Source organism: Cuculus canorus, chromosome 21 (assembly GCF_017976375.1).
Source record: "Cuculus canorus isolate bCucCan1 chromosome 21, bCucCan1.pri, whole genome shotgun sequence".
In the NCBI taxonomy this organism is placed as follows: domain Eukaryota; kingdom Metazoa; phylum Chordata; class Aves; order Cuculiformes; family Cuculidae; genus Cuculus; species Cuculus canorus.
In genome coordinates, this window is record NC_071421.1 from 3,413,267 (window position 1) to 3,436,290 (window position 23,024).

Consider the following 23,024-nt stretch of genomic DNA (forward strand, 5'->3'; position numbering starts at 1 on the left):
CTCAAGTCCTACAGGAGTGTCTCATTCAGTTGTTCCAGCTGACTCAGAGCACAACTCACTGTAAATCGTCGGTCTGCAGAAACACCTGACTGCACGTGAAAGCTGGGAGCTCTAAGAATCACTTGCCCACAAGCAGCGAGGAAGAATTACATCACCCTTTTTACAGCGCACGATAGCTGCTTTGGCAAGTTTATGCAGTTCCACGACCGAAAAACTCACCAAAACAAGCCACTGTCATAGATGACCCCAAAAACTGCTTTATTTTTCCATACAACAGGTAAGTCCCAACACATGACCGTGTTTGACAGCACATCTGGAAGTTTAGTTAGAGCTGCGTATCTTTTTTAAAGGGAAGAAGTCAATTTGTTGATCACCCCATCTTATGGGGAGGTTTGCACCCACACAGGGAGCAGCCTAGGTAGAAAAGACACCCACAGACTGCAAAAGTGGGGACCACACAGCTGTCCGCGTTTCGGAAGGTGTTCCCAGCACTCTTCATGTTGGGGTGTGATGGAAAGCCCAAGAGTGCTCGTGCTCTGCGGAGATGGGACCTTCAGCAGTGTCAATCTAAGGCATCGCCCTCCGAACAGAACTGAACTCCAAGAATAAATCCAACAATGACTCCACAGGTGCACAACAAGGTCACTGAAACTGGGAGTGCTACAAGAACGGATGATGGCTCTAAAATGTCCCGGGACACAGAAACCCCTACAGTCAATTCAACTGACTTCACTTAAAAATGGAAGCTGCGTTAATGTCTGAACACAGAAACCATCACTTTAAAACTGATTCCTCGAGTTCTGACAGCAATTAAATTCTCACAATTGTGCAGAATGAGGCGTTAGCGAAGCGGTTTTGCGTGCTGCCCTCACTAATGGCACAGAGCATGGGACTTGGTTTCGACACTGTCACGACTGGGTGTCTCAGTTTAGCTGCCAAAATAACAATCCAGCTGAAAAACACCAGGAAGAAACAGCGATTGTGCAGAAAAATACCCCCGTCCTCATTTTATCAATAACAACATGTTGTAATGATTTTCTCTATCAGTTAACGCATCCCGACTTCCGATACGTTCTCTGCCTCTCAGTTTGCATCTCGAGATGCCATTACCTGGTCAGAACACTGGTGACTTCCTATGAAGGCTGAAAGAATGCAATATTCCTTGCTGTAGATTGGTGGAATGTTAGTTCTACACACCCAGGCATGATGCACTGCATCTGTTCTTTAAAACCCAAAACAGTTCACCGCGTACACGCTGCGTTGTTGAATATGAAACAGCAAGAACGAAAAAGGGAGTGGAATCATGTTCTTAGCTCGGAGAGCTGCTAACGTATTACAGTCAGCAGAGAGGAAACGGTGGCCAGGTCAGTTTTGGAAGGATAAAGTACTTTCAGGTTCCCATCAGTGTCCACCACTCGAACCTGCTCCACCACTAACGGGAGACTCGTGGGCTGTGTGTTTTGGCTGGAGTTCGAATTCATCGGTCCACGGAGAGCATCAGGTTCACTATCTGAGCCCGAGTCTTCCTTGTTCTCCAAGGTAGATCTGTTCAGTTCTGCAATTTTCTGTTAAGAGCAAAACAGAGAAAACAAGATTCATTCGGTTGAAAGTCAAACCATAAATTTCCCATTGTGGTAACGTGATGTTATTTACCCCGGTGAGCTCCGAGCTCTGCCAGTCAGGACAGAAAAACACAAAACCCTTTTGTGACGTAGCAAGGATGGAAAACTAAGTGATAGAGGGGGAACAATAACACTACTAAATTAAGAATTAACCTCTGTATTCTTCCCTATACATATGAGTGATTAAACGTACCACTGAGAAGCACACCCAGAATAGGAATGGTCATTTCACTCAACTCCTTACCAGGATCAGTGTGTCCATGACATCTTTGCATATCTGCAAACTGGTGTCGCTTGTCACTTCCAGAAACAGATCCCGCGTCTCTTTTCTAATCTGTAAGGATTTCACAGGTAAGGAATGGGCGCAAACTCACCCAGTCACTTGGCAAGGCTTCACCACACACTGAACAACAGGCACTCATTCCATCCAGCCAGAGGCAAAGCACTCCCACTCTTTAGGAGTTAAAAACCCTGCTCTCGCCCTCCAACAAAGCCATCTCTGAGAGGCAGACCCGTGCCTTTGGAGCAGCCGGCCAGAGCTCTACAGATCTATAAAGGTACAAATGTAACTCTAAGATCCACCTCAACCTGACAGCCTAGCAGAGAACACTCAGGCTTTGAATGTTTGTATTTGGAACGCAATCACAAATTTCATGCAGCTGTGAGCATCTCTGAACCTGGAGTTACGTCCCTTGTAAGAAAGAAACACGGTTTAATTCCAATTAATTTCCATGAGCAGACAGCACCTTTGTTTTCTCACTGTTGGTTATCGGTGGGAAAGAAATCACAACGCCTTCAGCATCCACAAGACACGGGTAGTGATCTTTGCCATCCAGTAACTGGAGATACCTGCCAAGGGGAACAGGGAAACAAACGGTGAGGAGCTGAAACACACTGGCGGCAGAGAGTGATGAAGGTGAAATCAGTGTGTTTCTCATGACCCTGGAGCAAAACCAGAAGTCACTAAAATGGCATCATGGTGGCATGGCTGAGGAAAGCCAGGGGCACAAAGCGACGGGCTTGGACCAGCATGGAACTCGGGTTAACAGCCACGCTGCCAGCCAGCCACACTCCTAGCACCCACAGAGATCCCTGTGCTCAACGAGAAGCAATGGAGTCTACTCCGACTCTTCCAGCCAGCTCACTTCATTGTCCCTCTCACTCACTCTGGCGATAGAGTTCTCCCATCACGCGCTTGGGAATTCTCCCCAAGCTATGCAGGAGCAGCAAATCCAGCAGTGCAGGGCCACGCTCTGCCTGATAGCTCCTCTCTTCCTACACACAGATTTACCGCACCTGCCATTTGCTTAGTTTATTGCCTGTGGATGACATCCACTTCATTCCTCCTCATTTCCCCTCTATTTGCTATTTTAAGTATCTTCGTCCCCTCTAAGAACTAACCACATGACAAGAATTTACTCTTGATGCAGCTAGAAATAATGGCAGGCACTCGCCATCCTCGCTTCACTCCACATCACTCTTTGGGTATAAATTCACGGAATTACAGAATGGTTTGGGTTGGAAGGGACCTTAAAGCCCATCCAGTTCCACCCCTGCCATGGGCAGGGACACCTCCCACTGGATCAGGGGCTCCAAGCCCCATCCAACCTGGCCTGGAACCCCTCCAGGGATGGAGCAGCCACCACTGCTCTGGGCAACCTGGGCCAGGGCCTCCCCACCTCAATCCCTAAAAGCTCCTGCTAGGTTCATTATCCTCATCACCATTCCAGAACACTCTCCTTAATACAATTGAGCACATTTTCCTCCACACTGTGTTTCTGTGCGCGTGATCAAAATTCACACAAAGGAAACCAGAAAAGCTCAGAGTACTCACTTGTGCAATCCAGAAATATTCTGCCGCTTCTTCTGTTTCCTCTGCTCCTCAGCTTCCAACTGCAGCTGCCGGAGAAGATCCTTGGCCTTGATCTCCTTTCGACCCAGAGGTGTTATCTACACCAAACAGGAAAACAAGTGTTTGCACTTAAGACTGGGGTCACTAAAACTCTCCTGTAATCAAAATGCCACCAGCCCTACCTTCAGCTCCTCGGGAGGCTGAACGTCATAGATCAGAGGACCTTTGATCAGCCACAGGTCATGGGTGGCGATCGTGGCTGCCGTTCGCTTTTCACAAATGTCTTCATGCAGTTTAGTCTAAAACAGAAAGAACACCATGAAAATTTAACAAAAATATCATTTATTCCTCCAAGGTTTCAGCATTCTCAGCTATTTAACGTCTGTAGCATTATCAGCCCGTTGAGTGACCCTTCCACGTTCAACGGAGCTCTGCTCATCACCCGTACAATAGTTTTATCTGAACTACAACCCGATCGTAAAGCACAGCACATGCCGTGTTCTCAGCTGGGGCATAAACAGGTTTAAATCAGAACAGAGTCACAAATCACAACAAGTCACAAAGTCTTGGAATCTGAAAGCAGCGAGCGCCGGCCATCCCACGGACAAGGACCAGCACGTGAGGTCGGGAGGCGAGAAGTGCCCGACAGCTTCAGCACTGACTGGGGAACCTGGGAGCCAAATAAGAGTACGTCTGATGTGGACACCGGTTCACTGCTACATTCCACGGGTTCCACAGCGCTAACGTTAGAGAGGCCATGCCCGTGCGTTGGTCGCCCTCTCTTGGTAACAGCTCAGCTTCTCTTGGGTTCTTTCGGAAAACTAGTTCTGCTCATCACGGACGGACCAGACGGCACTGCCCTCCCGCTGTACCCCCACCACAAACCGGGTACCCTAAGTTTTGTGGAATCGTGGAATCATTAAGTTTGGAAAAGACCTTTAAGCTCATCCAGACCAACCATCAGCCCAACTCCATCACGCCTGCTAAACCACGTCCCGAAGTGCCAAAGCCGCACACTTTTTGAACCTCTCCAGCAATGAGGACTCCCCCACTGCCCTGGGCAGCCTCTGCCAGAGTTTCACCACTCTATCAGTAAAGACGTTTTTCCTAATATCATATCTAAGATTCAGAAACTTCTCTGCTGGAAGGAGCCTGGAACAGCCCATCACAAGCAATGTTCCCCTTAGTTACCTGCACGGACAGGAACTTCTTCAGAGCGTTTCCTGGCTTCAAGTTCACTCCCTTCAGCACACAGCACACGATGAAGGGTCGGACGTCTTTGACACCCGCGCTCACTTTGACCACCAAAGGCGTAGAGACATGCAGAACCTTCACCAGCAGCTTGCTCGCCTCCTCCACCTCATCCTGCTCACCATCCCCACCATCCTTCTTCTGCTGCTTCTCCCTCTTTTTCTTCCTGGCCTCCTCTCTGCTGTTCTCAGCCTTCCCCTTGCCACGGCCGCCGGCCCGCAGGTACTCCAGGATGGACTTGGTCTGGCAGCCATTGACCATCTTCTCCAGTCGCTTGTCCTTCAGCTGGTTGCCCCTGAAGTTGGCTTCCTTCAGCCGTGGGCAGTCAGCCAGCTCAGCAGGCAGCTCCTGCAGCTGGTTGTTGGCCACATCCAGGCTCTGGGAGAGATGGAAATCAGATGGTCAGCATAGTCAGAATGATCAGTGGTGGTCGGAGGGTGGAGATGGGATGGTCAGGGCGTGGTCAGGAGTGGTTGCGGGGGCATGTCAGGGATGCTCAAGGATGGTCGGAGGTGGTTGTGGGTGGCTGAGGGGTGGTCAGGATGCTCAGGGATGGTCGGGAGGGGTGAGGGATGGTCAGAAGCAGTCAGGGATGGTTGTGGGTGAGGTCCAGAGATGGTCAAAGATAGTCAGGGGTGTTCTGGGGGGTGTTCAGCACTGGTTGAGTGGGTCAGGAGGTGTTGTGGAGGATCACGGATGGAGACAGGATGCTTGGGGCTGGTCAAGAAGCGTCAGGGGTGGGATCAGGGATGCTCAAGGGGGATCATGGATGGTTGGGGACAATCAAGGATGGGGGCAGGGATAGCTGAGGTGGTCAGGGATGAGGTTGAAGATGGTTGGGGTGGTCAGGAATGGGGTTGGGGATGGAGACGGGATGGGGTCAAGGACAGAGATGGGGATAGTCGGAGATGGTCAAGGATGGAAACGGGATGGGGTGAGGGACGGTTGGAAATGGTTGGAGATGGAGATGGTTGGAAACAGGGACGGAGTTGGGATAGGGTTGGGGATGGGGTCAGGGATGGTTGGAAATGGTCAGGGATGGAGATGGTTAGAAAACGTGAGGGATGGAGATGGGACAGGGCTGGGGATGGAGATGGGAATGGTTGGAGACAGTTGGGGATGGAGATGGGATGGTTGGAAATGGTCAGGGACAGAGACAGGGACAGAGACAGGGATGGACATGGGATGGGGGTCAGGGATGGCTGGAGATGGTCAGGGACGGAGATGGTTGGAAATGGTGAGGGATGGAGACGGGATGGGGCTGGAGATGAGATGGTTGGAAATGTCAGGGACAGAGACAGGGATGGAGACGGGATAGGGTTGAGGATGGGGTCAGGGATGGCTGGAGATGGTGAGGGTTGGAGCTGGCCGGGGATGGAGCTGGGATGGTGGTTGGAAGCGGTCAGGGCCTGTTCGGGGCCTGTTGGGGCGCACCTTGAGCGCGGGCAGCGCGGCGATGCCGGCCCCCCCCAGGACCCGCAGCTCGTTGTCGGGGGCCTCGAGGCGGCTGAGCAGCGGGAAGAGCGGCTGGGCGGCGGGCCCCGGGGGCAGCAGGCGGCCGGGCAGCTCCCGCAGCCGGTTCCCCGCCAGCAGCAGCGCCTGCAGGCGCGGGGCGGCGCGGCTCAGCCCCGGGCCCAGCTCCCGCAGCCGGTTGGCGCTCAGGTTGAGGCTCTGCAGCTGCGGCAGCTCGGGGTCGGCCCCGGGGCCCGGCTCGGGCCCGTCCCCGCCCAGCGCGGCCGGCAGCACCTCCAGCCCGTTACCGGAGAGGTCGAGGACGCGCAAGGCGGGCATGGTTCCGCCCAGCCCCTCGCCCAGCCCCGCGGGGCCCAGCGCGTTGTCCCGCAGCACCAGCGTGTGCAGGGCGGGCAGCGCCTCCGCCAGCCCCGGGCCGAGCTCCCGCAGCGCCGCGCAGCCGCTCAGCTCCAGCGCCCGCAGCCCCGGGCCCAGCGCCCGCAGCGCCGCCGGCAGCCGCCCCCCGCCCGCCGACACCCGCGCCGACACCGCCGCGCCCGCAACGCGCAGCTCCCGCCGGGACCGCCACTCCGGCAGCTCCGGCCACACCGCCTCCATCGCCCTCCCGGCCGCTACCGCCTCTTCCGGCTTAGGAGCGCCGCCTCTTCCTGCCGGGAATAGCCCCTTTCCAGGGGAGTCACCGCCTCTCCCTCCCGGGAACCGTCTCGTCCTGGAAATCACTGCTTTCCCCGGGAATCGCTGCCTCCCTGGGAACCGTCTCCTCCCGGGAATCGCCCCTTTCCACGGGAATCACCGTCTCTCCCTCCCGGGAACCATCCCGTCCTGGAAATCACTGCCTCCCGGGAATCACTGCTTTCCCCGGGAGTCACTGCCTCCCTGGGAACCGTCTCCTCCCGGGAATCGCCCTTTTCCACGGGAGTCACCGCCTCTCTCTCCCGGGAACCGTCCCGTCCTGGAAATCACTGCTTTCCCCAGGAATCACTGCTTTCCCCGGGAATCACAGCCTCCCTGGGAACCGCTGCCTCCCAGGAAATCACCGCCTCTTCCTCCCGGAATAGCTGCTTTCCCCGGGAGTCACCGCTTCTCCCTCCACGGAACCGTCTTCTCCCGGGAATCACTACTTTCCCCGGGAATCACAGCCCCTTCCTCCCGGGAATAACTACCTCCGTGGGAACAGCTGCCTCCCCGGGAATCACCACCACCCGCGAACCGTTTCCTCCGGGGAACCACCGTCTCTCCCCGGGAATCTCCTCCACTCCGTCAACCGTCTCCTCCTGGGAAGCACTGCTTTCCCCGGAAACCGTCTCTACCCCTGCATCCCTGCCTTCCCATGAACCGCTTGCCCCGGGAATCGCTGCTTGCCCCGCGCTCTGTCTCCTCCAGAACCACCGCCTCTTCCTCTCGGGAATCACTGCTTCTCTGGGATCTCTCTCTTCCCAGGAATCATTGCTTTCCATCTCCTAGGAATAACGGCCTCCTCCGGAACCGCTGCCTTCCCCGGGAATCACTGCTCTCCTCCCAGGGACCATCTCTACCCAAGAATAACTGCCTCCCTGCGTACCGTCTGCTGCCAGGCTGCCCGGAGCAGCGGTTGCTGCCCCAATCCCTGGAGGTGTCCAAGGCCAGGTTGGATGGGGCTTGGAGCCCCTGAGCCCGTAGGAAGGTGTTCCTGCCCATGGCAGGGATGGAACTGGGTGCCACAGCCCAGGAATATCCTGAGCGAAACCAGTAGGCGTTGTGCTTAGCTGAGCAATGGGGTTCTCAAACGAGAACCTGTAGCACTAAAAGAGAGATAACAATACATGTGTATTTGTTAATATATAGTCCTAATGTATATATATTTATTAATAGATAAATTTGGAAGAGTATAAAGACTGACTACCACAATCTGTCTACCTGTAAAACCCACGAGCTTGCACACAGGCTGCCCACAAACTATATAAACCCCGTGAGGTACAAAATCAGTGCTGTAGATACAGAACAGCGCAAATTCACAGTGCAGCAGCAAAACCCCAGCACCAAACCTCTCCTGACATTACAACAATCACTCACCGCCCTCCCTCTGGGATCAGTGAACTCCAGCCGGGAAAGCCACTGCTGAAACCACGAGTGGAAACGCTGGGGCTGTTGCTTTAGGTGCAAAGCTTCATACGTTGTGTCTTGACAGAACTTGTTCTCTTTGAAGCTCTTAAGCGGTCACACACTGTGGTCGATGGATGCTTACTTCAATCCAGATCCAACCAGAGAAACTGTCTCAGAGCTGGATTTAGAAGCAAACTGAGACTACAACAAGAGAAAAAAAATCTAAATTTATTTATTCTAACTTTTCAGGGCCCCATGAGGATTTTTTTCCTCTCTTGGGGATATACTTCAGAATTAACTGTGGGATTTTAAAGCATAACTTCAGTTTTTGCAGCCACTCCCTCGATACACGCTGTTATTTGGTACCAAACAGGACTCCTGCGCTTTGGTTTCATCCTCTTGTCGTGCGGATGGATAAGGCACTTTGTGCGCAGCAAGAGGCAACGCAGAGCAGCAATTTCATGTTCCTCCGTATCGGTGTGTCACACGGCAGTGTCCAACCAGCCCTTGTGCTTTTTCATCCAGTGTTAATCCCCAGTGCTGAGCAGCGCTTTAGGCACTGCCCAACTGCCTTTAAAGGTCTAAATCTGAAATCGATGCAAAGGCCGTGCTTCCACAGCCAAACCCCTGCTCACCAGGCATGGCTCCAGATGGAGGAGATGGTCCTCCTCGAGCTCCAGCAGAGACACTGACGTTATTAACGTGCCTCAACTCATAAATTACAGGCACCAGAATTAGTCAAGCACAGTTATCTGTCAAAATAATGCTTCTAAGAGTCTGAAATACGAGTGGAAACACATTATAATGGCCCTGACCCAACTCCTTTCGGCTGACATAGAAGGTGTTCCAGGATACCCCTCACAGAAAAAGGTTTAGTTTCCATTTCCATGGAAGGCACCCAAAACTTTAGAGCCTGACACAAATAAATGGATTTGTGAGCTTTCCCAGTGGCTGTAGATTTGCCTTGCTTATAGTGACAAATACGGGGAAGAAAAAGACAGCTCCTGTGAACATGCATCTGCAGAAGACCTAGCCGTATATTCCGCAGTTATTACACAGCAGTGTTCAGGTTCAGCCAGTACCGGCATTGCTTCCCAAGATGTGTCACTACAAACAACTGTCACATTGGGGTCAAAAGGAAAAATGCATTTCACCTCTGTCTCCTCAAGTACAGTACAATTCACGCTCGATATGTTTCTTGCTCTTTCCCAAGAGAAAGCCAAACCACAAATGGCTCTGGCTGCTGGATCTTAAGGAAATTCCCTATTGGATATCAAACCCAAGCTGTTAGAACCACAGTGGCAGAGTAAGCCACTAACCACGGGCACAGCCTCTGTGCTGGCCATGGCAGCAGCTACGCAGCGCAGCCAGGTTAACTCCCCACTTACTGGGGAGGATTTTTAGTGAGAGGAACCAGTCCCAGTCCAACGCACGGCGTTCCTTGTGCCCCACAGGGAGCGCAGCAGGCTGGATCTGTGCCAGAACACTTGCGTATGTCTGACATGCACTTTTCTAGGAGAAAATCGCAGTGCTGCACAGACAGCTAAGAAAAGAGTTACCTACTGCAGTGGTCAGACCAGGAGGTACTGCTCAAGGTGGATAAACAGCCCCATGCAGGCAAATGAAAAAGATGCTATGTCACCTGCAACTTCTAAATAATCATTACCAACTGCACGACCAGTTATTAAGACAAGGAGAATTATTTTTCCTGTCATCGCTTTGAGTATGTTTTGCCAGTGGGGGCCCCTCTTGGGGTTGGGATCTTGCTTCCTGTCGAGGGAGATCGAGCTTTTGCTCCTGAAGGACTCGGTTTCTTTAAATACTGGCCACCTATTTTGCCTGTGAAGAGAAAATACAGATCATTACTGCAAGCACATCCACTCCCAGACATGTATTTTGTCTCCCATTTTGATTCTCAAGATATACAAAGTCCAAATGACTGATTCTGGCAACCAGGAGTTGGCAGGCAGAGAGCCTGAGGTGCATCTTGCACAAGGAGTGGTAGGAAATGGTCAATGTTCCCTTTCTATCTCTACGGAATGTTCGGGAGCTTTATCTTACCAGGCTGCATCAGGATAGTTTTATTTATTACGGGTAGCCTCCGTTGGTTCATTTTACAGCCGTCTCTGCCCGCTAGGTGAGATTTCCAGGCCTAAAGTTAATTAAAAGAAGCGATATTACAAGAGCAGCAAGGTTAGCCAAGCTTCTCTCCAGTCACTATGGATGCACACACGCTTTTTAAAACACGGAGAAAATAAGCATTGGGTACAGATTTTATGGCAACAGCATTTTAATCTGTTTACTCATAAAAGCATGAACCCCTTATGGCTTATTAAGTGAAATACAAATTAATATGTCCTTTTTTTAATGTAACTTAAAAGATGCATCATGATAAAAACCCCAGCCCGATCCTAGAAATTGAAAGTGAGTGATATTCATTCTGGTTTTTAATTTTTCTTAGTTAATAACCAAGTTCAAATCAGGAACAAGGAATGTACAAATAACAGAAAATATTTCTCCTCTTTAAACTGAAGTAGTGTGGGCATAACCACCAGGTTATGATAATAATTAAACACTCAGCACCAGAAGGAGCAGGAGCTGCTGTTACCTGAAACCATAACAGCCTCCTCAGACTGGAAGCTTTGTGAATCTCCTGCTCACAGGAATAATTTAGGCCAAAGCAAGGGGGAAAAAAAAACCCAGACCACAAAGAAATCCAAACACCACATGCATTTCTCAACAAACATTTTGGATTTGGTTACCATAATTTGTGAGTTCCTCATGCTGGGGAAAGCCAAAAGGGTTTGGAAAAAAAATGGTTTTCAGACCAGCAGCACTACTCAATGGTGCCAAAGAGAGGACGGAAATGACACGGATTGCGTATCAGCCACAGATATTTAACTAGATCCAATATTCCATATAGAGTTGTCAGCTGCCTCCTGGATAGCCTTTTCCGAACATTAAATCGTACACAGAACTACTTGAATAGGGTGATAATGCACCGTTAGATGGTTTGTATAAAAGACTGGAACAGATACATTAAGTATTTTCTGACGAAATTGGTTTTTTTATGTAATACCAGCACACATTTACAATGCTGAAAGCCCATTTTGGAGCTGGCACATCAGAGATTTCATAGCATGAGGCACTTACAGGGAACACCAGGTAAAAATCAGAGAGGCCATCTCGGCTCTCTTGACAACTACAGCAGTTCTCGATTCCTTTCTTCACATCAATTCTTTCTTATACCCAAACCAACATCATCTTAACCCTGGACACCCTGTTGGATGTGCTCAGTCCTGCTGCAGCATCTGAAACCTGAACAACAGGACTGACAAGAGAACTCATTGGTTCTGGTAGCAGTTGGGACTTTGGAAAGCCATGAGGTGTAGAGCTGTCTTTGTGGAAGGAGAAAGACCAGCACTGAACAGCCTGTAGCTCCTCAGTTCCCACATACACATGGGAAGGGCAGGAGATCCGGGTTTGGATACAGTCCCAGTGTAAGACAGTCATTACAGACCCCAGCAATAACCCAGGCAGGTTCTGAAATCGCTGGGGGCAAGCTGGTGTTAGCAGAGGACGCGAATTCAGTCCCAGTGGCATAACACCAGACTGACCTGGAAAGCAGTCTTACCTCCTCTCCCGGGGAGAAGTTGTCATGGCACAATGGGCAATGGTTTGCCACATTTTCCGGTTTGGCAGCTGAAATGATTAGAAAAATAAAATAAGAATTGCAAAGACAGGCTAATTTCAAAAATGAGAGGAGAATGTGCACAACAAAGAGCACAGAGCTACTCCATGGCTAAACCAGTCCAACCCTATTATCATTAATTGCTCTCAAAAAAATTCCGTGTTTAATGACCTACATCCAAACAAGATCAAAAGGAACAATAAGGATTAATCCACAAGGGCGTGGCAGAGGTTTGCTGTTCCCCTCACTCATCCTCCCCACATATATTCATAGAAACAAAGCATTTCAAGCACTAGGACTAATTTAGATTTCTAAACCACACAGTGTGGTACCTAAACATAAGTGCTCTGCCTTCCCAAAGATACATGGGATTTGAAAGTCCGACTGACTCAATCTTTGCAGTTCAACCTTCCTGTTCAAAACTACTCACGATTGCAAGTCTTGCTCTTAAAATGTCTGGGCAACTCGTCTTTCAGGATGGCCTCGCTGCACTGCTCACATTTCTCAAAGCTCTCCTTCTTATCACAATTAGTCAACAAGTGCTCCGTCAGGCTCGCTATTTCCACCACCTGCAGCAGACCAAGAGGCACCCAGGAAGATTCATACCACACTGAGTACATATGGACAGTGTTTAAAAAACTGATTATCTCATTTCTGAAAGTTAAATCTCGCTCTCTAAAATGACAAAGGGAAAACCAGTTATTAATAGTATTTATAATGCTGCTCTTTTCAAAAAGCACTATCCAAGATCACACAGTTGGGTTCGGAATTCATCTACTTTAGCATTAAATATCTCACAGCAGCTTAAAAGCAGAGTAATGACAGTTAACGTTTTGTAGTTGCTCTAGAAAGTTGATGCCTCACCTGTTTGCAGTGCTCACATCTGGTTAACATAGGGCAGTGTTTCCAGTAATGGAGATCCAGTCCCTCCTCTGTGAAGGATTTGTCCCTTTCACCACAGAAAATACATAAGCTAGGAAAAAAAAAATGCAAACATCAGTAACAGAGCGAAATGGATGAACCCAACTTCTTCTTTTGGAATCTGTTCTGAAAAATAGCAAACATCTCTCTCAGTACATCTTGTTCCCCTGCACAGTGCTGGCCTCAGCTTAGGGCACAAACAGACACCGTTATAGAGTTTATGGTAAATACAGCCATAGAGCATTTGATCATAGAGAGATGAGATTCCACAAAAGTACAGGGAACGGCACGCTGAAGCTGGATGTTGTGGAATCCTCAGAATCCTCAGCTGCTTTCTCCATGCCCTTAGCCTACAATATACACAAAAGTTACAATACATCTTTGCCTTACTCTATACTGGCAGTTGAACACTGAACTATGGCTGTTTCACACCTCAAAGCAACTACTCAGACAACAATTTCAAGGTCATGCTACCCAAGAACTTAAAAATCAACATCTAGGATTGCCAGGTGATGATTCCAAATCTGCTAGAAGATAATTTTTTTCATTATTTAAGTGCTGAAAGTATTAGATTTGATCCAATGGAGAAATATTGTTATCATCATTAGCCGGCAGGTTCTGCTAAGTGCTCATCGTGATTTGCAGCTGCTCCTCTAACTTACTTATCCAAGTTATCTCCACCGGAGGGATGATCCTTTGGACTCTCCGCTGCTGCAGGCTGTGGGCTTTCGTATATGTGGTAACCTGTAAAAACAGAACTGTTAAAACCAAGATCACATTTTAATTTGTTTTCGTGCATGCCTACAAATAAACATTAACAGCACATCATCTAACAGAACCTGACCATTTCCATCTTGGTAGGCAAGCACTGAAAGACAATTTCCCTGTAGGCAGTTGGGAAACTATTACTTTAGTGATCTACAAAGGCAAACTATCTTAGCCATTATTTTCACATGTGGTAGATAATCTGCTTCAGGTTAGGGAGATGCCTGAAGTGGTTTCAAGCCAAGCCATACTCATTTCTTAACAGAAATTAACTGGTAAGCTGACGACAAAGTTTCTTTTGTTAATTTAATGGTTTGAGAGCTGCCAGCTGACCTTGCAGAAGTTTTTTTTCTTCCTTTTTCTGTTTCTCTGCTTCTTCTCTTGCTGCTTTTCTCTGTGCCTGTCAAGAAATACACTTTCAATTACAAAAGTTTTGGAACCATCTCTCATATAGAAAAGAACAGAAAACAGATCAGCATGGAGCCAATGGCCAAGGCAGCACAAGAAAGATCCTCTTGGGTTACAAGACCAGTCTGTGGCAGTAACACCTCCCTCCTCCAAATGCCTCTATACTAACTGGGAAGACACACAAAGCCTTTCCCCTGTGCTTGCTGTTTCCAAAGCTCACCAGCACAGAGCAGTGTATGTGGATCTTTTAAAATGACTGTGGGTTATTCCAGAAGTCCAATCTCTGTGTTCTTTGCAGGCTTTATTTGTAAGTGTGAGGACAAGTAATAAACTGAAGACCAGTGTTTTAAACTAAGCAACATTAACTACACATCTTAAAATACTCTATTCATGTCATTCACTGTCCGATATGCCTGTGAAATCAGTAAATTGCTCAGCTGAATGCCATGTTTAAAGCAGCTACATGTCTTCTACAACCACGTTACGTACCCTAGCGTCAGCTTCAGGAAGTTTCCCATCTATTTTAGCAAATCCATCAAAGAGTGTTTTATAGAGAACAGTCTTGCGAATGTTTGCATTGTCTGGAGGAAGATAATCCAGCACGGCAACCTTGTGCTTCCGGTACACATCAAAGATAATCCGCAAAGCTGCGTCACGGACTTCAGAGACTCTGTGCTCCAAAGCTCCTGTTGCAAACTGAAAATAATCATAACAACAAAGTTATGCCTCTTTTCCCACATTTTTAAAGACTTGTTCCTTAGTCTAAGACAATTACTTCACTGCAGTAGGAGAAATCTTCACTCAGACAGGTTTTTGCAAACATTTCTTGACCAAGTGATTCCTTTTTCTCCCTATTAGCACACTGCTTCCTCACAGGGTTGTATCGTCACCTACCAAGAGGCTCAAATTCCCTTCAGTAATTCACTCAGCTCTCCAACAGGCAGACAGATGAGCCCTAATAAAGCAACAACAGAAAAATCTTCACTTGCTACAGACTCCTACCTTCATAACGTTGCTGACTGTAAACCCAGAGTTTTCAGTTCCCATGTCTTTCAAGAGGCTTTCCACCAATTCCACCTGACTCATTGCAAGGTGTGCTGGGAAGTTCGGTTTTAATGGTTGCACCAAATGAACTGGAACAATCTGAAGAGGTTTAACTTCACTGCACAGAGCCATTTCCTATAAACATACGGAGAGTCAGTGTGCATTAGGAATACTAGCTGATGAGAGCAAACTGGCTGTGCAAAGCAGAGCTACTCTAAGTTACTACCACTTTCCCTTCCCCATAAGGCATAATCCTCTACAGCAACAGACTCCGGACTCAAAGCAAAGTCTGACGAGGTGTTTTCCACCTGCGAGCTCTGTGACACGCTTCACGGAAACCAAACTGTGATGTGAAGAAAAACACCCACCTGAATAAAGTTAACAGCCATGAGGCGGAGGCGGGAGGAAGAGTCTCCTGTTCTGGAAAGCAAATTTGGAAGCGTTTTTTCCACACAATGAGCAGTTTCTGGCTTTCCTAGTTTATGTTTTGGTATATACTGGGTAACGATCATTTTTAACAGTTTCAGGGAAGCTTGAAAAACCTAATTTACAAAGAAAAAGGAAACGCTGAAAAAAATTACCACTCAGATGCCTGTTTTCAGCCAATATTTCTGTATCTCTAAAGAACAGCAGCAACAGCAATCCAGAATTACAACTCTTAAGGGAAACTACTTCAGACACCTCGCTCAAAAAATATGTTGCTAGGGCTTGGTGAAAAGCTTCAGAATTTGCTCTATAAAGAGCAATGCAGCTCTTGATTTTTTTCTTTTTTCCTCCTTTAAGGCTTACTTGGAGCCCATCTCTCCCGAGAGTAACTGCAGTCTCTTAGACAGAAGCCAACAGTTACTTCATTGCTGTATTTCAGCTTCACAGAGAAAAGATAAAAGGCTCAACCTCAGAACACATTTACTGCATCAGCAGTTGCTTCTCAAGCTCATTACTCGGCCCAGGACAGTATTTTCCACGCTGCTAAATACCAGGCAGTGCCCAGGCCTTGATCCGAACGAAAAGTTGACATTTCAGTTGTCTGGGGTGTTCAGTGGGGTTTTTTGTGTTCTTTTCACCTTATGCAACAGCAGTTTCGCAAACTATATGTTTAAATTATTTAAAAGTTCATACGCGGTTCTACAATTTTTGCTGCTACTTCTTTACTGGAGTGTTTCTTATCACACACATCACCACTTACCGAAGACACTATGTCCTTGATGGCTCTCCTCACAAGAAAAATGGCAGCCCTCAGCATGCTCTTTAAATCCTCCTTTGGAGTGTTCACTGATGCTTCCATCAGCTTCTTGTACACAGCCAGCAACGCATCCTCACGGTACGACCACGTTTTGGAATACGCTCCAGAAACCTGGACACAGAACAAGTTTATTTCTCACGAGGTCAATACTGATATTTCACTATTTATTCAACATTTATCTACAGAAGCAGAACACATGAACTTAAGCACAAAATTACAAGGTGTTTCCTATGGGAACCTGGCTTTTATGAAAAGAGGTGTTTCTGCACTGATTTTTGAAAAACGATGAGTAAAATGGATCAATAGATCAGGCTCAAGGTCAAATGATCATCTCGGATTTTTATGTAACAGCTTTGAACATGCAAAAATCACAACAGGAAGTCTGTTGGCACAGCACCTATTGAATCAACTCAGAGATCACAATCTGTGTGTCTGTTCTGCTGTTACTTACCAGAGCCTCTCCAAAAACTTCAATGGCAGGGCTCGCCTCTCGCAGTGCCTTCTCAGTTAACGGCTCCGGTTCCCCAGTGATGCCAGTTGTCGGACTATCGCTGACATCCTCCTCAGTTGTCTCTGGCTCCAGGTACGCAACTGCCTCATCAGACTGTTTACAAACGGCCGGAAGGGGTCTCTCATCATACAGTAAAAATTCAGCCTAACAGAGAAGATAAAGTTTGCTGTTCTAGAAATGACCTAGATGTGAAGTTGTTTATCACTAACTGCATTCACCTCAATGCATGTTTTTCCCCATTCAAGCAGCATCGCTTTCACTGTAAATACAGATGTGGAAGCTCCCATAACGTCATGAAGAAATAAAACTTATTTCTTGTCTATAGAATACAATGAAAGGCACACAAAACGCCTCCCATGAAGCACACACATCTACAGGTGAAATACCAGCCAGTCCTAAGGCTTTATTTGTTAAATCATTTCAGGACAACAGCCTGTTCAGAGAACAAAACTGCTACTGGAGCCTAGGAAAGTATGCCCTAGCTTTGCCAAAAGGTGGAGCAGCAACACCTAAGATCAAGCGAACCAGATACCGTGATTCCCCTCCTCTCTTCAGACATGACACCCAGATTCTTATCTCACCACCACATCCCAACAAATTCCCTTACTGCTGTAGATTGATCCATCATCTCAAAGATTTATTAAACCATTAAAGGAGAAAGCAGAGCTCAGCTTCCTCCGTACTGGCTGTGTGACCCCCACTGAGTCATTTAATGTTGATTTGCTTCCGCTCACCTATTTTTAAATCAGGTTTAATCCCTTTTTGCCTCAATCTCAATGAACACTTCCAAAAGCTTCTGAGGAACTTTGTGAAAGAGAAAGATCAGTGCCGACTGTCAGATGGGCACTGCTCAGCACTACAGTCAATTTCTGATACCATATAAACCCTGAGAATAACCACAAAAGCCCTTGTTGTCTGGGAAGGCTGAGTACAAGACCATTTTCTACAATACATTTGTGCAGCGATAGATGTACACTACTCACATTTCCTTTGATAAATTCTTTCCTGGAGGTTATGGGATGGATAACAGCAGGAGACGGAGACTGATGCGGAACAACGGGCTCAGTGGAAGTGGGATCTGCTGACTTCTTTTCCAGCAAAGGCTCTGCTCTACAGGGCTCTCCTTTTTGTGGTTCCGTGTGTTCACAAGGAGGTGAACTGGCAGCCTTTGTGCGCTGAGGACTGTCAGTATAACTCGTGGGCTCCAAAGGCAATTCAGGTGGTTTTTGAATCTGAGAAAGGGCAGGAGATTTTGTAAAGCAAGATGAACAATGTACTAAAATCAGAATTAGTGCAGCTACAGCTCTGATGGCAACATGACTCTGATGCTTTCAAGTAAATATCCGACCTCATTCACCGCCCTGTAAGCACTTCCACTGGATGCAGTGTTATGAAACTATCAGAAAATAATTCTGTGTGGATGCATGTGCGAGAGATATATAAAACAGAGAACAATATAAAACTACATGTATACATATCTCTTACCACATTAACTCTGTATAGCCTCAATGCCTATGTAAGCCTATTACACGTCTTCAAAGTAAGAGAAGTCAAAGTCCCTTACTAATCTGCATTGGGTAGCCCTGAAATCATGTAAAATATTCAGACCTTAATGACATTTGCTTGAAACCGTAACACTTGATTGTAACGTAATTTATGGAGAGCAAAACACTCTGCCATGTGTCAGTCTTTGCTCAGAAAAACCCACAGTCAGAACAGAAGACCTAAAACCCACACAGAATTGTCACAAAACACCTGTGCAGTGACTCTTGTTCCCCGAATGCATTTTGGTTGCTTTGTCAATTCTGTTCACAACACCCACATGGTAAAGCCTCCTGAATTAGGAACAAAAGCACCCACCATCAGCTCTGCATCCAGCAGGTCATGGAGCTCCAGCTGCTGATACACCTTCAGCCGGTACGCTTCCATTTGCTGTTTTTTCTTTTTAGCAAGATCATAATCCTCTTTCTCTACAGCACAGCGCTTCTCCACCTCGTACCGCCCCAGCCGTTCTCCCACCTAGACAATGGCACAACGAGCTGGGTTGGAATCATGGCACTGTAGGTATGCACGTTTCCACCCAAGTTATTAAATCACAGAACGGTCTGGGTTGAAGAGACCCTTAAAGACCCTTCAGTCCAAGCCCCCTGCAGTCAGCAGGGACATCTTCAACCAGATCCAGTTGCTCAGAGCCCCATCCAACCTGGCCTTGAATGTTTCCATGGATGGGGCTTCTCCCACCTCCCTGCGCAGCCTGATCCAGTGCCTCACCAACCTTACAGTAAAACATTTCTCCCCTAGATCAAAGCCATCTGATTTTAAAACTGCTATTTTGAAAATACACTGGAAATCGCTACAATTCCCGAAGAACGCTCGGGTCCCTGACGGACCACTGGAACACTGCTCGCCTTAGGAGATAAACAGCCTTCCAACAACACCTTTTGCAAGTCTGCGATAGCTTGTTTGAGCTTCTTGGCATAATCGTAGTGCTCGTCACGGACAGCTGTGCGCTTCTTCTCATCCAGCCTACGTATGATCTGAGCAACTTCAGGATCCTGGTACATGTCGAAAGCCAGATCATCCAGAGGGGAGATGCAGTCAGGTTTCCTGAAGATAGAGAATGAATAAAATAACTGTTCGGCTAATCTAAAAGGGACTGGGCTGAGCAGATGTGTTCTCTTTTCACTAGCAGGGAACTAACAAAGCACAGAGACAGAGAACTGCTTTAGAATGACCAGAGGGTTTGCCAGCATATATGTAAAAGAACATCCTTACCCCAGGTAAGTTCCATCCAAGGCAGGGTCATCCAATTTAATTCCTAAGTAGTGGTCTATCAGCTTCTCTCTGGAAGGCTTTGTAAAAGGGAAAAAGAATCTTAATGCCCATTCATTAACTTCAAGCACATGCTCAGGACAGAAATTTTGACTTGCTGTAATTGACGTAAGCTGTGCGACTCATAACACTTATGTTTTGGGGCAGGAGAAAACGCAAACGTTCCAATTGGTTATGTTCTGGGTCTTGTATCTACAAATTAGGTTCAGCTTCTGAGAACTTCAAGATAGCATTAAAAACTGGAAGCACTTCACCAGCACAGAACCAGCAGAAGGAAGATGCATCTCACTGCCCAGAGAACCCTGCATATGAACGCCTGTAGCGACAACGTCAGTGATGCTCTGCACTCACAGTGTTATTGCTGTCAGCACCACAGTCTGCTGGGTCCCCAATAATGTTGACGGCCACCAAGGCAACCTGGGAGAGATGAGAAGACAACGTAAATGCATAAGATACGTGTATTCACAGATCTACAGACTACACTGTACAGAATCAGTCATTCCCTTTCCTGGTCTGAGGTGGAGGTGGAAAGTGTCACTGCAGAACAGCAGCAGATATTTGCTCTTTCTGTACCAGGCTGGCTGTACAATACCTCCACATAATCCCAGACCAGATGCTAAAGACTAAGAGTGGCTGCGTAGTGACCACAAAGCTGTTCTCAGGGGAAGCACCCTGTCTGCAACACAGACCCTGCTGTGCAGTCTAACACTCAGAATGGAAGGCAGTAATGGAACGTGCACTTGACTTATTTGCTCTGGACAAGTTGCACACATTTGGTCATTATTCCAATTCGCTTAGAACCTCTTATTTGTATCTCCTGCTTCAAAAGAAACCAAAAATAAAACCAGGAGCTCTCAATCAACATTTTCAGCTTCTGCAAATCAAGGGAGCAGATTTCTGTGCCTATACTGTACTACTGAAACGCCATCTACCTTACCAAGTGAGGACTTCTAACTCACCTGACCATATAAGTTGTATTTATTGACATAATTCTTATGCAAAATCAGCTTCAGGTACTGGCCAACTGCATCCATGTACACAGACTTCAACTCCCGTGCTTTGAAATCAGTCTTTTCGTTGTCCGATAGAGCAACATAACTGAGAAGGAAAACATAACAAGTAAGCAGAGAAAACGTACAAACACAAAGGTCAGTGCTCTGGTGAGGTTTAAAACTCCCTCGTAACTGAAACAACACGCTGTCATCTGACAAGCATTCATCTGCATCGTGTCTCTTACACCCACGCCTTCAGCTCTGTTACAGATCTAAGCAAGCAGGGAATCTGTTCACTGCTTCTGGCAAAGTGCACCAATGCTGAAGCATAAGGAGGACTATTTCCTCCTGAGGCTGTTCTGATCAAGTTGATAAAACTACTCAGAGCTTTTTGACTTACCCAAGCCTGTGAAACCTCTCTGACTGATAAGGAGCAAAGTATTCAGGCAAGCTTTCACTGATGTAGAACTCAATTTTGCTTGAAATCATGTACTGGTGCGCCAGCAGCTGCAGCTTTCGTATTCGACACCTCTCCACCAGCTGCAGGATGATCTCCTGTGGGTACTGACAGAGCCTAAAAACACACACAATGTCTCAACCACCTTTTTAAAGACAACTTCACTGCCAACTAGAGCAACATTTAATGCTGAAACTTCCCAAAATCAAAGTTTAACTCAGCTTTACTGATAGAAGAGCAGAGCAGAACACTTCCCGCTTTATCATATACATGAGCACATTGTGCGTCATGGATGTCTACAGGAGGTGCTGAGAAGACTGGATTTTTAACACCAAGACAAACTAGTTGCAATCTCCAAGGCAACTGTCAAGAACATAAAGAGTTCCCTCTTTGTTTTAAAGGACTCTATTGAAATGCAATGTGACCCCTTTTAACTTCTTTGGTTTTAGAATCAGTTTGGCCTAGGATGCTGTAAAAAGCTCTAAAGACTGCGGCACATCTCCCGCTCACGGTAAACTCCCCCAGTGCTCAGTCGTCCCACCCCCAGTACCTGGGCGATCGCCATCCATTCACTGTCGGTGCATGAACCATCAATTCTTTTGCACTGAAGCCGTCTTCGTGTCCTGATGAACTAATAACTATAAAGCCAATCTTGTGCGGCATCCTGCAGCAGCCACCCAGTCAGAGCAAAGACAGTTCCAATTTAACCTGATCCCTGGAACCATAATAAATGAACAGTGAAACACTACAGTCAAAGAATTACATCTTGCGGTCCATCAAGTCAGTAAATGATAACTGCAAATGTCAATTTTCTTTAATTAATATTAGCATTATAAGCTGCACCATATTCCTATCTGAGGGTTTTGTTAATAGGCAGTGAAATGAGGGATTAGCCAACTTGTGCAGCAGTTTGCCAATAAACTCCATTAAATCTGCTAACGCGAGATCATAGAATCACAGAATGATTTTGGTTGGAAGGGACCTTAAAGCCCATTCAGTTCCACGCCCTGCCATGGGCAGGCACACCTCCCACTGGATCTGGGGATTCTAAGCCCCATCCAATCTGACCTTGAACACCTCCAGAGACGGTGCAGCCACCACTGCTCTGGGAAACCTGGGCCAGGGCCTCCCCACCCTCATCGTGAAGAATTTCTACCTAAAACCTCATCTCAACTTTCCCTCTTCCAACTTAAAGTCGTTCTCCCTATCACCACATGCAAATGCCCTTCTCCAGCTCCCACCGATGGAGCTTGGAAGTATTTGTGTTCCGAGATACGCACAAGAGCAATTTGTTCTGTCCTCTATGTGCCCGAGCCAAAGGGAAAATAAGAACCAGCCAAAACAACCTGAATTTACCCAAAAGGGAGGCAGGGGAAGGGGGGACGGGGGGAAGAGTGGAAAGTGGAGAAAGGGGGAAAGGGAAGAACAGGGGGGAAAGGTCGAAAAGCACTGCTTCCCCCATACCATAAGGATAATTATGGCACTAAACAACCCCCCCTCCCATTCCCCCCCCGGCCCCGGCGCCCACAGGCCCCAAGGAGTCACGGCCAGGCGTACGGGGCTCCCTACACGGCGGAGCCTCACGAGGACGACGGCGGGGTGAAGGAAGGGACAGAGGACGAGGGAAGAACGGCCGGGCCCCACTTGCCTCAGCGCGGCTGTGCACCGGCCGTCATGACAACGGCGGCGCCACTGCGCATGCGTACCCTTAGCCCGGCCCTCCCCTTAGCCACCCCCCCGCCCTGGACTGCGCATGCTCACGCCTAGACCGCCCTCCCCCGACTGCGTCCACCTCTCAGTGCGCATGCGCACTCCTAGGCCACCAACATTCCCCCCTCCACGTGCCTATTCGCTTCCTTCCGTCCCCAGAGTGCGCATGC

General features: G+C 47.9%; 2 protein-coding genes across 2 annotated transcripts; both read right to left on the reverse strand.

Moving 5' to 3' along the window:
* Positions 1 to 209: 209 nt before the first annotated feature.
* On the reverse strand, positions 210 to 6,818 carry LRRC47 (leucine rich repeat containing 47). Its single transcript, XM_009561580.2, has 7 exons — positions 6,160 to 6,818; positions 4,666 to 5,103; positions 3,657 to 3,773; positions 3,457 to 3,572; positions 2,369 to 2,471; positions 1,867 to 1,956; positions 210 to 1,565 (listed from the first exon to the last, which is right to left on the reverse strand). The coding sequence occupies exons 1-7, from the start codon at positions 6,793 to 6,795 to the stop codon at positions 1,326 to 1,328; spliced, it is 1,740 nt and encodes a 579-aa protein (XP_009559875.2). The 5' UTR covers positions 6,796 to 6,818; the 3' UTR covers positions 210 to 1,325.
* A 2,125-nt stretch (positions 6,819 to 8,943) lies between these two features.
* Positions 8,944 to 22,862, reverse strand: CEP104 (centrosomal protein 104). Its single transcript, XM_054085950.1, has 21 exons — positions 22,793 to 22,862; positions 21,695 to 21,859; positions 21,088 to 21,261; positions 20,655 to 20,793; positions 20,047 to 20,112; positions 19,639 to 19,715; positions 19,302 to 19,470; positions 18,724 to 18,882; positions 17,847 to 18,095; positions 16,804 to 17,007; positions 16,296 to 16,463; positions 15,478 to 15,651; positions 15,068 to 15,244; positions 14,555 to 14,761; positions 13,991 to 14,057; positions 13,555 to 13,636; positions 12,836 to 12,944; positions 12,402 to 12,540; positions 11,915 to 11,982; positions 10,342 to 10,432; positions 8,944 to 10,119 (listed from the first exon to the last, which is right to left on the reverse strand). Exons 2-21 carry the CDS (start codon positions 21,805 to 21,807, stop codon positions 9,992 to 9,994), a joined length of 2,760 nt encoding a protein of 919 aa, XP_053941925.1. The 5' UTR covers positions 21,808 to 21,859; positions 22,793 to 22,862; the 3' UTR covers positions 8,944 to 9,991.
* Between the last annotated feature and the right edge of the window lie 162 nt (positions 22,863 to 23,024).

Bases quoted from the DNA above. Each gene is read 5' to 3' on its own strand.
- LRRC47 (XM_009561580.2), bottom strand. From the start codon at position 6,795: ATGGAGGCGGTGTGGCCGGAGCTGCCGGAGTGGCGGTCCCGGCGGGAG. The intron at 5,104-6,159 runs GTGCGCCCCAAC...CATCTCTCCCAG, and splicing joins CCGCGCTGCCCGCGCTCAAG to AGCCTGGATGTGGCCAACAA. The intron at 2,472-3,456 runs GTGAGTACTCTG...TCCCCTTGGCAG, and splicing joins AATATTTCTGGATTGCACAA to GTATCTCCAGTTACTGGATG.
- CEP104 (XM_054085950.1), bottom strand. From the start codon at position 21,807: ATGCCGCACAAGATTGGCTTTATAGTTATTAGTTCATCAGGACACGAA. The intron at 14,762-15,067 runs GTAGGAGTCTGT...GATTATTTTCAG, and splicing joins CAGTCAGCAACGTTATGAAG to TTTGCAACAGGAGCTTTGGA. The intron at 12,945-13,554 runs GTAAGTTAGAGG...TTTTTTTCCTAG, and splicing joins GGTGGAGATAACTTGGATAA to CTTATGTATTTTCTGTGGTG.